Consider the following 14,414-nt stretch of genomic DNA (forward strand, 5'->3'; position numbering starts at 1 on the left):
AATAATCATTATACAACACATCTCATGTAATTAGAGGAGTAAAGATTTTACCATTTACAGTAAGCCGAACATGTTGCTGTGCCTCTCCAGCAGCGTTAGTGGCAATGCATGTATATGTGCCTGCATCCTCTAGGAGTGCATTTACTATCTGCAGTACTCGTCCCATTGACTCCAACTGTAAGATAGTTAGGTAGTGGATAATACTTAGCACTATCATAGATTGTTAATTTTTTTACTAAATTATGCATTCAGATAAAAAAAAAAACAGCCTCTCTTTGTATACTACTACTATTGAACAGATTCCTAACCTTTTTTATTTACCTTTGCATGTCCTCTTGCAGTGCTGACAGGGCGACCATCTTTAAGCCAAGTAATAGATGGATTTGGAATACCATTAGCAATGCATTGCAAGGTTATAGGCTGATGAACAACTACAGATCGCTCTGACTGTCCACCAGAGCGAATCGAAGGAGGAACTATGTTAAAAAAAAGAAAAAATCAAAAATTTTACATGGTATAAAAATCTGCCAACAAAAGGCATTTTTCACCTACACTTTAATGGTATTTTATAAAAAAGTAACTTTGATTTCCTCATAACATATGAAAGAATTTAGATTTAATTTCTCTTCATAGTGTTGACAATTAATTGTTTTTACATCCCAGTATAGTATTCATTCCAAAAATTTTAACTGTACTACATGTTCATTTTTGTATTTTGAATTTTCAAACAATTTGCTGTCTTACTATAAAAAAATTCTTTAGCAAAATATTTTCACCTCCTTTTGTTTAAGTGAAACAAAATGTTTTAATTTAAATTTTAAATGATTACATTTATTTCATTCAGTTTTCAAATACACAGTAACTGAAGGAAATTGATATTAGCAGAGTTTTTGTCCCATGGCAGCCAGACATTATAGGGCTATTGTTTGCCTTGCCCTACCCAAGACCATGTTCTCACAGACAGCAGTCTTTGAGACTGAGGATACACATAAAGGAGAAGGAGGACCAAACAACACTAGAAGGAACAACAGCAACTGAAGGAAATGTTTAACTGTTAAACCAGTGATATACTTATGGAATCATCCAAGTAATTCTTAAAGGAACTGGATAAAAAGCCATTGTCACACACATAACACAGGACTGTGGCCAGAATTATTATGCTAGCAAAGAAACTTGAAGCAGCAGGTAAGGTTGTAGTAAAACAAAGAATAAAAAAACATAAATACAGGGTTATCATAGACAAAAACAAGCAACTGAAATGCTGGAAAAAATATACACTGCCACCAAATATTAATAACTGAAAGAGTAATGAAAAATGAGACATATGGGACTGCAAAAAAAACAGAGAACTGAAAGACTGACCAGAGAGTGAAGCTAGAAGAATAATAGTAATAGCAGATTTTATTTACATTGCACACTTAAGACCATATATCATACAAAACTGCTTAGTTCATTTCAGGATTACAGAAGGCCACAGGCTACTTCAGCAGCATCAGTTGCAGGGCAGGGCTCAATTCTAGATGGATCTAAAGTCCATTGCTGAGTCCACGCACAAACACATTTACACAGGACCAATTTAGAGCCACCAATTAATCTAACACAAATGTCTTTAGAAATTTGTGAGGAAAACTGGAGTTTTCATAGAAAAGATGACACAAACATGGAATGAACGTGCAGATTCCAAAGAGGAATATGTGAAGCAGCTGAACTAATCACTGAGCCATTAGGGCACCTAAATATATCAGAAGTTTGTTTACATGTTTTAAACTATAGGACCCTTTACTATCACCTAAATAACCTGCAATTAATAATAAAAATAGTAAGCTACTGCATTATCTATCCATCCATCCATTATCCAACCATCTATATCCTAACTACATGGTCACGGGGGTCTGCTGGAACCAATCCCAGCCAACACAGGGCACTAGGCAGGGAACAAATCCTGGGCAGGGTGCCAGCCCACCACAGGCATTATTTTTATGAAAAACAATACCATAACATGTTGACTATTACTTGTCTTTTAAAAGGTTGTGCATTATGTTAAAAAATACAATATATTTTGTAATTCACTATCAGATTAAAAATCAGTCTGATTTATTAATCTTTACTTATTTTAAATTCTTGACTTAATTTTAAATATTAATTTACAATTTTCTTCAAAGACATACAATTTCAGTAAATCCTGATCTAATTAGACACATTTTATTAATTTGTTTATTGTTAAAATTATTTAATCCCGTAATTAAAAGTGATATTGCATGTCATACCATGAACAGCCACATTAAATTCTTTTTTTTGTTCTCCTGCTTCATTGGTAGCTATACACTGATAGTGACCAATATCAGAAACTTGGGCTTGGGAGATAACAAGCTTCTGTCCATTTGACATCATTTTCAATCCATCCCTTTGTCGGACTGGTTGTCCATCCTTAAGCCATCTAAAATAATGGATTTAAAAATCAACATATCACTTTGCATGTCAGACATTAATTTTAGGCTCCAGCTAGAAAAATAACTTTAATATTACACAGTAAAGACATTTTATGAGATAGTTAGAGTGGCCTCATGGCTAAGCCATGGTCTGTACATCACTGTTATCATTATGTACCACTGACTCACCATGTGACTCTGAGCAATTCACTTAAACTACCAGCACAGAAATATGTTAACAACAGTACTATACCTTTATGATTTGAAGTTGTTTTAAGTAAAATCATTGATTAAATAAACAAACATACAGGTTTACTCAAAATTATCTGGTCCACCCTGTTAAACCATGTCAATCACTCAGAATAATACAAAGTATTCTTTAAATCTAGCTAACCTTCAAAACAGCACACCTCCTCAGTAAACATTATGGCATTTTTGCCTATTAGTGCTGTTATCATAGGTAAACATAGGTTTGTAAACAAGACAGATCACTTCTTCCCTGTCAGAACATAACCCCTATATGGTGTGAAATGTCAATTTTCTATTCCCTTTTGCAATGGCTAGCAATTTCTTCCCGACTTACCTTTACCATTCTTCCTGAAATACAACAAATTTCATGGTTCTATTCAATAATTAGTTCCTATCTTTGTATGCACTTCTGGATTACTAAGCAATGCACAATGCAGTATGGTACATATTTTGTTTACCATAGGCATTTATGCCATGCAGTATCCTCACTGGTACAGTCATCTTAGAATATTAGTTACATTTTTATTCAATTTATATTGTGATGCTTCCCTGGATTGTTTATTAATAATCTGGAGGAGTACGGGGTATTAAATTCAAGAAGTACTATGAAAACATTAGTGGTGGACAGTGGTTTATAAACTGACAGGTTAACAAGTGGTACAAATTGGTTCTTTTCGATTTATCACATAAATAAACTTGGCAGATTAACAAGAATGGCCCTGCAAATACAAACATATAATTATTACATTTTTAAATTTAAAATCACTAATTAGAAATGACATAACATTTGTAGTACAGCATGATGGTGCAATGGTTGGCACTGCTGTCTCTTGGATCCAGTGGCGATGTGTTGCATGTTCGTCAGACATGCAAGTAAGAATTTCACTAAACTGAAAATGAATTGGAACTCTACACCTGCATGTTTTTCCCAAGTCTGCACAGGTTTTTCTCAGGATGCTCCAGTTGTGTTTAACTGTTCAAAGTTGCAGGAACTATAGCCTATTCCAGCTGCACCTGGCATAATGCAGAGACCAAACATAGATGGCATTCTGGTATATGTTAGGGCACACACTCATATTCACACTGGATCAAATTACAGTTGCCAGTACACCTAAAGTGACCCTTTTCTAGACATGGGAGCAAAGCTAGAAAACAAGGAGAAGAATGCATCAGAGATCAGGAGAGTGTGTGAACTCATTAAGTGTGGTACCTGTGGCAGGATTAAAACTCAGGAGCTGTGACATTTCAACACTAAACACTGCTCCACCATGCCCACTACCAAAATGAAACTGTTAATAATTAATTTCACGTAGGTCAAAAAAGGCATATAAATAATTCTACTAGAAAACCATTAAAGAATGTTCCTTTTGCTGAGTTTAAATACTTTATAGTGCTTGTATTTAATGAAAATGCTTACTTAATCTGTGGGGGTGGAGTTCCTTTAGCAAGGCAGTAGAGTTCCAGAGGGCCATTAACAATAACTGTGGAATCTGTGCTCTCATCCAAGCGTTCCAAACTTGGTGGTACTTAAACAATAAAAAAAAAACATAATTTCAGCAAACTTCTTAGAACACGCTGTTCATTATCTGTAAAAATGATCTACCAAATGAACAAATGTGTAAATGAAGTATAATTATTCAAAATGTTCTCCAATGAAGGCAAAACTTACCTAACACATTAACATTGTATGTAATTTGCTTTTCGCCAGCAACACTAGTAGCTATACACGTATAAGTCCCAGAATCAGACACAGCTGCATTCAATATTTCAAGTTTTCTGCCTCTTTGAATTATACGGATGTTGTCACTATTTTTTGCTGGCACACCATCCTTCAACCAGGTTAGAGTCGGAGGTGGTTGTCCTCCTGCGTCACACTCCAGACTCAGAGGATTATTAACAACTACCTTCCGTTTCATGGGGATGTCAGAGTCCCCTTCAATTGTAGGGGCAACTAGAAGATAACAGGTGTTATAGCATTAATTCAACCCCATTCTGAGGATACATTTGCATACATATAACAGTTCTTACTAAACTGATAAGAGTACTTCTAAATACCAATGATTTACAAAGTTTTCAATATTTAACAAGTATACAAGTCTTTGTGCTTATCATTATAATGCTCCTAACCTCTGGAAACTTAAGTTAACTCAAAACTTGACAGCTAACAGCAAAGACAAACTTAGGAAATGTATGGACCATTGGGGATGTCTATAGTGTTTAAACACTGGAAGATATCCTCATAGTCAAAGAAGAAGAATTCCCTTAGCATTTTGTGAAGGTAACAGAACACCCTTCTTGAAGCTTATTCTGAAGTTGCAGTCGAGGCAGTGATAAAATTAGATGAATTATTGAAATAAAGAGGAATGACAGACAGAAGACCAGTTTAAAAAAAGTCTGCGAGATTAGGGGTGAGTTCTCCTAAAATATAAAGGTGTATCTATAGCAATGACTCAACAGAAGACTACTCAACTAACATGATTGAATCAACTATTGTAATTTATAGTCTATTAAGGTACACTTTTTAATTGGATGACTTCACTTTCTTTGGTGTAATAAAATGATTACTTGATACAGTATATAAAGAAATCTTCAGCATCACTTTAATTTTGTCTTTGCGTATATTACTCCTAATACAATCCTAATCTTATTGTTGTGTTGCAGTGCAGATGCACATCATATAGTTTAAAAGTGCTTGAAACTTTACCAAGAATATCCAGCAAATATGTTTTCTCTGCACTTCCAGCTATACTGGTGGCACGGCATGTGTAGCGGCCAGCATCAGAGAGCTGTGCTTGAGGAATCTGCAGGAAATGACCTCTGTCATTGTAGAGAACTTGATGACTGGCAATAATGGGTTGTCCATCTCTGTACCAAGTGATGGCTGGTACTGGCATCCCACGAGCCTCACACTCCAAAGACACAGGTGATTTGAGAAAAGCTGACAATTCAGTAGTAACATTTCCACCTTTAATGGTGGGTGGCACTACAACATAAAGAAAAGAAGCATGTTTATAATGTTTACCATTGTATAAGTACTGTACATTCCAAAAAGAATACAGAAAAATAATCTGATTATCTTCACTATTATTTTCAGTGCTACAAGTCTTCTGTTGTTAAAAAGATGGTGCATCTTACTCCATATGTTTTGATCTTAAGGGAAAATGTGCATTTGGAGGTACAGCAGTTTGTTCAAAGATTTAGTTGTAATTTTTCTATTTTAACTTTATAAATCCTGCATTGGGAAAAGCATTTCTCAGTAATAAATTATACAGAAAGTATGCCCATGAAGCTATATACTAAAAGTACACAATCCCACTTTTATGGTTTTGGAGAGCTGGAATCTACACATCACTGCATCAGCCTATGACGCACACAGCCCATTCAGAGTTCCCAATTAAGAAAGCACAGTCACAGCACAAGGGTGCAACCATCACACAGACAGTGATCAAACAGAATTTGAACTCAGTTTTCTATAAACTTAACATAATATGATAGTCTCTGATACACTTAATTAAACTAATGATAACAGATAGCCAAAACCTATCTTAGCAGCACCAGGCACAAGGATGGAACAAGCCTGGAATAGGACAGCAGTCCACTCACACTTGCAACCACATTCAAACCCACACAAGGCCTATTAAAATTGGCAATCAACCTGACAATCACATTTATAGAGATGTCCGAGAAGTCTGGAGTACCCAGAGGAAAGCCCATGCAGTAGGCTTGACATTAATAACTGTCAGTTCCAAGATAGGGCCCAACTTTTTTGATTACACACAAAAATATAGATATATAGGGTGGTAGGGTCAATATTAGCATATATAGGGGGGTAGGTGGGTGTATGAGGGGTGGATTAGTAAGATTAGTAAAATGGAGTTCAGAGGGTATTGGTCTTAGTCGTTTTTTTATTATTTGAATATTCTTCTTTTTAAGCCTGCATATGCTGGGTTCATGTCCAAGTGTCTGTTAATGCCATTTTCCCATGATAGCCACAACTCAGTCAGCTCTCTGGCATTCTTAGTATTTTGCCCTGAATCTTTTTTGCACCATGTTCCAGTAAACGTGTGTTCAGTTGAAGTGGTATGTGCATATATCAGAGACCATGGGTCCTTCCTTCTGACAGCATTGCAATGTTCTTGTATATGTGTTGGTAGTGTTATATATGTTTGTTCCACATATACAGCTGGGGATAGATAGATAGATAGATAGATAGATAGATAGATAGATAGATAGATAGATAGATAGATAGATAGATAGATAGATAGATAGATAGATAGATAGATAGATAGATAGATAGATAGATAGATAGATAGATAGATACTTTATTAATCCCAAGGGGAAATTCACAATATGTGTGCACTACATGGTACACTGTATGCTGTGTTTCATGTCTCTGCTGCAGATTTCTTGCTTTTGGCACTAAAAAGAACTGTCTGCAGAGTGTTTCCCAGTTTATGTGCTACTTTAATGCCTGAACTGGAAAGGATTTGTACAGTGGTTTCTGACATCTCACAGTGATTGGGAAGACTGGACCAGCTACAATGGAAGATTGGGTTGGTGCCAATTATTTGCTAAGGTCTGATGGAACAGATAACGTCTTTCATTCTTTTTACTTTCCCTTGTATTGTAATGTGTGTTGACTGTAGATTTATTTTGTGGTTCAGTGTATATTTACTTCATGATTTATGTATTTATTTTATGATTGCATGTTTTAATGTTAGATGTGGTTAATTCTGATTAGTTCCATACAATTATGTGATAATTAGCTAGATTTAGTGTAATATCCTACCATAAACATTGAATTTGAAATCCTTGGTCTGCTTTCCAGCAGTGTTGCTCACAATACACTGGTAGAGGCCCTGGTCAATGATGCGAGTGGCTTTTATCTTTATTACTTGTCCTTTGTTCAGCACTTCAATATTTGGATCATCCAAAAACAGTGGTCTGGAAAGAAATATTTTTCACACATGCATGAATATATATGGACCAGATGTGAAGTAATCTGACACAAAGAAAGTCGCTATTTCAACTTTATCAGAGCGTGTTTGCTTCTAACATGGTTCAAAGGAACAAATCTCCTTCACCATGTTTCACCTCTAAGGGAACAGTTAACAACAGAACATTATTTCTGAAGGTTTTCTTCACATTTCCTATACTCTAGGTGACCTACTACTATAGATGACTCCATTTGTTCTCCTCATGCCTATCCCTGATATGTTTACAATATCACCAATTAACAACTGAGAGCTGACAGCTGACATCTACTTTACCACAAAGTTAAAGAAACCACATACATAAAAACGAATGTGATGTCATCAGAGAATGAATACAGTTATTAACAAATTGATCAATCCTTATTAATTACAACTTAATCGAAGTACATGTAGACAGAAATGTTTGAAATATTATAAAAAGAAAAAGTAACATATTTCAGTTATTAAGCCAACCAATATGATAATAAATAAAAAGTAGAAATGAAAAGTAATTCTTCAAAAACAAATTACACTCTTTTTTACAACAAAAGCTAAATAACATTTCACGTCGTCATTTACAATGTTTTGCATTAAAATGTATTTAAATGGTATAAAATAGAATAACTCATACAGTACTTGTGTTATCTTAACTTGCTTTTACAGTATATGAATGCAAAAATACTGATAATGTATTTATTAAAAATAATGAAAAATTCATTTATTTTGCACAGAAATAACAGAACCGTTCCTTCATCCACCCACTACTGAACTTCCTTAATCCATTTCATGTTTGCTGTGACTGAAGTCTATTCTAACAGTATCCTTGAGCATCAGCACACACATATCAAATTTAACATATACTCAGGCAGGGTCTTGGCTGATATTTAAACCCAAACCTGTAGTGGAATGAGGCAATAAAGCTAAACAGAGCACCGCCATGTTCTGCATTGTAAGAACTAATAGTGCTTATGACATCATAAATGATTGGTTTTCAAGTTTCACTGTTCCTTTAACATTTAAAATTGCACAATATTAAATATTTACTTTGTATGTACTTTTTATTTATAGTTTTAATATTTCTGTGAAGTTGTTAGAGGAGGTTAATAATACTTTGTTTTTGTGCATGCAAATTAAAGACGTACTGTAACATCAGAAATAGCTGTATAAATATTGGCATACAATTACTTGTTATTTGAAGCTAATAATGCACAATTAGACAACTTTGCTTGACCTTATTAGTAAAAGGTGTAAAAGTAATTTAAGTATTTACATCTACCATTACAGCAATCCAATTTCTAACTCTCTTCTTCTCATTGCTGGAAGAACAGGAGCACATTAGGCTTCCCTTCAAGGAGAATCAGCATGTCTTTCATCTTTCTACAGTCAGATTAACTGCAGAAAACTCACACAAAGATAAGAACAGCATTCACACTCCATGCAAAAAGCATTCCGATCACATTGAAACTCAGGATCATAAAACTGAAAAAACTCAGCAACTATGTTCATAATATTGAATTTTTTTGATTTTAAACAAGAGGTATACTGTTAGTAGCTTTGTGTCACAAGAAAATAAAAGACAAAATTAGCCAGATCTACACACTTGCTCTCCTTGAACCATTGAATTGAGGGAAATGGCACTCCTTTGACTCTGCATTCCAAGACAGCAGCATGATTGAGGATCACAGAAATATCATTAGGTGAGCCAACACCCGCTATGCTGGGAGGAACTGAGAAAGCAAAATGAACGGACTGTTACATGCATCATCTGAAGTTTCATTGCAATTACATTTTAAACATCTGCAAGAACCCACAACTTACCTAGCACTTCCAGGATAAAATTTTTCTCTGTACTTCCTGCAATGTTAATGGCATTACAGGTATATCTGGCAGCATCACCTGCGCCCACTTTCAACAATCTCAGTGTTTTACCATTGTTTAATATCTGAACATTGCTATTGCTGATAATCTGAAATAAATATCCCACTGATTAGCATAAAGCTTATGAAGAACTGACAGCTTGCACAAAGTTGTAACTATCAGAAAAAATATTACATATTCAGATCTTACATCAAAGAAAAGTATAGCTGAGTTATGATAACTTTAAATCCCAACAATAAGATGCAATAGGCTAATGACATTAAACCACAATTGCCATAAATCCTAGTTGTCTTCATGCTAAAGACTTGAATAATTTTCATTGGTGGTTTTGTAAAAAGAGGTTTTCAAATGTTCATTAAAGCAACTATTTTGTATTGCCAGCTTACCACCTGCTCTATAGTTCTTTTGAAGATACAGAGGAATGCATTACTTTTTGCCAGTACACCTTACATGAGCTTTCTATTATTTATATTTTAAAAATGTATAAGTATGTTTGACCATGCAAATGTCGAAGAGTGCTGGCACATCACTGTTTCCAAAGAAACCTACACCTTATGTGTCTGATGAATACAGATAGAAACCTGAATCACTTTTCTCTGTTGTTCTATGTGAGCAAGTTCATCTCACTTAATCTAAATAAGTTCATACTTTTAGTTACTTCTAAAAGCTTTCTTTATTAACAGACCTACTAATTAAATGATTTATATTATTTCATCTTTGATACCACACTTGTCTATTTGTGCAACAAAATAAAGCATACACTTACAGGCAGATTGTCTTTGAACCAGCTAATAAGGGGCAGTGGATTTCCTGTGGCATCACAGAACAGACTGACAGGTTGGTTCACCACAGCTGATACATTAGAAGGCTTTTCATTATCCATGATATTAGGAGGAACTGTACAATTAAAGCAAGATTGCTATCTCAGTTAAGGTTAAATTATCTTAGTGTTACTACTGTAAAGCATCTTGCAAGCTCATATAGCATATTACCATGTACTTTAAGTTGGTACTTCCTCTCAGTAGATCCTGCATCATTGACAGCCACACAAACATATTCTCCATTATCAAGAGGTGACAGTGAAGCAATAATTAGCAGAGTGCCATCTTCCAAGATTGATACACCTGGTTCATTTCCTGTCAATTCCTTGCCATTCCGCTGCCACCTAATGACAGGTGTGGGGTTACCTAGTAGAAATGCCACAAAAAGCAGCTGAATGTCAAAACAAGTAATGTAAGGGTGGGTAGCTTTAATATTCAGAATGTTCTGTACTTTCATATAAAAGTTTCACAGAAGATACAAAACATTATATACAGAAACCTATAGCTAGAAACATACAGTTTTTCTGGTTTTAAAAACAATTAAGTGAAAAAGCATTTATTTCTGCTCTAATTTTCTTTACCTTTTGCTGGGCACGGAAATGCAATGCGTTGATTAGCTATTCTTTCTTGGAATGGTGTATTATATGGAGGATCAAGTTCTTCAACAACTGGGGGAACTGGAAAAATTAGCAGAAGGTAGTCAGCAATTATAAATGGAAAAAAAAAAAATCACACACCATAAGTTAGAATCAATTGGCACTGTAATAGGGATTCACCATTTTTATGGTGAAGTCCAGTAATTGCTTTTTTATTGTTGAAATTTTATTTGCTATTCATTTATTAAAATAGTTTTTTTCTACTTTTAAATGAAGAGTAGTTATAAAATAAAAAGTACTAGAAGGTTAAGAAACCATTGAATCTTCATGTTGATATTGTCATTAATACAGTGATACAAAACAGCAAGTAACAGAAAAAGTCTACCTTGAACAAGCAGATGGATCTCTGCTTCATCCTGTCCTGCCACATTTCTGGCCACACACTTATAGAAGCCGGCATCAGACAAAGTGACTTCTTTAATTGTCAGAATTCCATCTTCTGTTACACCAAATTCTTTCTTATCCTTCAACCAACGTATCACTGGAGGAGGCAGTCCCTGTGCAATGCAGGGGATGTCTACTTTGTGGCCAACAAGAACCTTGATCACTCTGGGTCCAGCTTGGATTTTTGGGGCAACTAAATATTCAAAAAGGGTACCATTCTATTAATGTATTTTCAAGATTTTTTTCCTAAAGAATGAGTTATTTTTAAGATCAGTACTTAGCTTTTAATCCTAACTTGGAATGCATGGAAAGAACAAGGAATGCATTCCTGTAAGATTCAGAGATATGTAAAATCCATTAGTGTTAAGCATGCATGGAATTTCCATTAGTTTGCAAAGACAAGTTTTACATGAGGGCGCATTTTGTTCATCTACTCCTCCATGTACTACACTGTTCAATGCCAAGTGATTTGTTTCAAAGTACAGGAAAATATTGTTTTTCATATATATAAAACAGTCATGTTGTTTTAAACACAAATTAATTACCACTAATACCATTTCAAAATAAACATAGAGATATGTGTCAGATAACATGACTAATAATCCATTAATATCCTAAGAATAGATCATAAACAAATATTAAGTAGTATCACTGTCAATTACTATAAACAAAAATGTAATAAATACCAAGCTAAGTTTCATATACACCTCCTACTTGCCCACAGTGTGCAAGCATGAGCATGGAAACTAAGAAGTCTGCAAAATATTTTTTTGGGTAAAGCAATGCTAGAGTTAGTTCTTAATATGTCTTTAAAATAAAATAGTTTAACCTAAGAAATAATTAATTTTACAAATGTGCGTACATATAAGCCTAATTCCTTGGTCCCGAGTCCTTGGTTCAAAAAATCACCTGGACTTATTCTTTTTATGTCTGCATATGTTTTACTCTGTGCATTCCAATTTTACTCCCATAAACTTTAAATTGTCTCTATATGAATGGGTTTAGGTGTGTCTGAGTGAGTGTGCCTTGTGACAGACTGGTGCACCATCCAGGTATGGCTCCTGAATTGCTTCCAGCTCTGTCACAAAAGGCTCCTGTCCCTTTGACCATGAACTGGAGGAAATAGGTTCAATAGTGGATAGATGAAAATGCACATCTTTCAACAGTTAATACATTGTCATCTAACTTGCTTAATTATCTATTTTTATTCCCCATCTGTTCATTGATGTCCAACTATGGAATAGAAAGAAAATTCAGACTTCTATTGTTTTCACTTTGAGTTTAACAAGACAAAATAACTTAAAAACGTAAAAGATAAACTTCAGATAAGATAGAATGTACCAAATAAACAATGCTGTGTGTGAAGTAATTTAAGCGTTACAATATCCTCTTTCTTCATTCGCAAAATGTTTACAAGAGTATGTCAAATATATATTTGGCAAAGAGATGTGGGAATGCAGATGCTGCTAGAGTCAGGGCAAAAGCTTAGGGGCAGGATGAAGAAGCCAGGGTTATGAGGGAGAGAGAAAATGTGCATTGTGGTACTTGGTAAGTGGCCATGTGGACAGGATCTCTCCAGCAAGTATACAGGTTTTTCAGAAAAGCCAGAGAGACAGCAGGTTTTTATTGCACAATAAGTTGTCACTTGTTATTTTTATGCATCATTTGCTGTATTTTACAACACACCATATGAACATGTCTTTTACAGAATGGGCTAGATTATAATAATTGCTGGAAATGATTGCCTGCCCTCAATATTCTTTTTAACCTGCAAATCTCCCAAATAAGCCAAATGGCACCACCGAACACAATGTAACATAACAAAATATATTAATTGGAATATTTTATATAATTATTTGTAAACATAAGTAATCATTTGCTTTAAAAATATAATCCTATAAGAATGCAAACCTCTAAACCATAAACCTAGACTGAAATCTTTTATAAAAGGTACATTAACAACCCTTATATCATCCACAAACACCAGCTCAAACACCACTCACCCTCCCCAGACAATTCAGATTGCAATCAAATTGTTAATTTCATGTTTATGAGGGCAGCTAATAAACATTGCTTTTGGGAATAAATGAGAATAATTGCTGTGATACAGACGTTTAAATGAAAACATCTTACACGTTTTGTCTGTTATCGAGATTTACAACATGTTATATTGTAACCTTCTGGACATTTCATGACTGACCAAGCATGTCACTGAAAGTATAATTTAACTGCTACAAGTATTTAGATGGGTCACAGAAAATAGTCTCTTTCTCACAATGTCAAACAGTGAATTGGGCCACTAACACTGATTAAGGATACACATGGAAGAGAAATGCATATGCAAAGTAAACTGTTATGATGTTCTTTCTCAAAAATGTACTGAATACAAAATGAGGCCTAAACCTCTCAAACAGAGCCTCAGACTTTCCTGTCTGCAGGCTTCAAACACAGAAAAAGCCCAAATGATGCCTTACCTCCCAAATCACGCCTTGGCTTTTTTAAGGTCTAGTATCCTAGATGGGCCTTTCCACAACCTATAGTACAGAAACTGGGGAAAGCCCAGACTCCAAACCAGTGGTTCCCAACCTGGGATGGCATTTCAGGGGGTGAGACAAAGAAAAAGGCTGAGTTACGATTTGTGAGGTGCGTTGTCCAACTTTATTGTGGTGCAACTGATGTCTTGCAGTGTGCCGTCATTTAAAGGTCATTTATTAGTTAGTGCTCCTCTAATTTGATATGAAAAGAATCAAGAATTACACATGTAATTGTCACCTGTGAATGAGCTACAGAAATGTGTGTTCTCACAGGTTCCTTGCTGTGGGCAGGAGCATTGGTAATGGCAAGTAACTTTTTATGAGCATGTAATTTGGGCCTTGAAATGATCTGCATAGAAGGTGATGTCTGGTATTGATTTCTGTACAAGCCCTGATCATGAAACATCACTGATTTCAAGGTTTGATTGACTTTTTTGCCAGGGTGGACAAGGGGGATTGAAATGGATGCAACACAAGCTGCTTACACTCA

At 35.0% G+C, this 14,414-nt stretch overlaps 1 protein-coding gene across 2 annotated transcripts in view; it reads right to left on the reverse strand.

Moving 5' to 3' along the window:
- Positions 1 to 14,414, reverse strand: part of hmcn1 (hemicentin 1) — a 280,760-nt gene that overhangs the window by 104,943 nt on the left and 161,403 nt on the right. For both annotated transcript variants that reach the window (XM_039735773.1, XM_039735774.1), the window contains exons 24-36: positions 11,332 to 11,583; positions 10,932 to 11,027; positions 10,522 to 10,716; positions 10,296 to 10,426; positions 9,470 to 9,617; positions 9,252 to 9,378; positions 7,468 to 7,622; positions 5,383 to 5,661; positions 4,348 to 4,629; positions 4,096 to 4,204; positions 2,268 to 2,437; positions 322 to 476; positions 52 to 175 (exon numbers count right to left, since the gene is read on the reverse strand). In XM_039735773.1, the coding sequence (XP_039591707.1) occupies positions 52 to 175; positions 322 to 476; positions 2,268 to 2,437; positions 4,096 to 4,204; positions 4,348 to 4,629; positions 5,383 to 5,661; positions 7,468 to 7,622; positions 9,252 to 9,378; positions 9,470 to 9,617; positions 10,296 to 10,426; positions 10,522 to 10,716; positions 10,932 to 11,027; positions 11,332 to 11,583 (2,223 nt within the window). The remainder of the gene's footprint in view (positions 1 to 51; positions 176 to 321; positions 477 to 2,267; positions 2,438 to 4,095; positions 4,205 to 4,347; positions 4,630 to 5,382; positions 5,662 to 7,467; positions 7,623 to 9,251; positions 9,379 to 9,469; positions 9,618 to 10,295; positions 10,427 to 10,521; positions 10,717 to 10,931; positions 11,028 to 11,331; positions 11,584 to 14,414) is intronic.

This window comes from Polypterus senegalus, chromosome 14 (assembly GCF_016835505.1).
Source record: "Polypterus senegalus isolate Bchr_013 chromosome 14, ASM1683550v1, whole genome shotgun sequence".
In the NCBI taxonomy this organism is placed as follows: Eukaryota; Metazoa; Chordata; class Cladistia; order Polypteriformes; family Polypteridae; genus Polypterus; species Polypterus senegalus.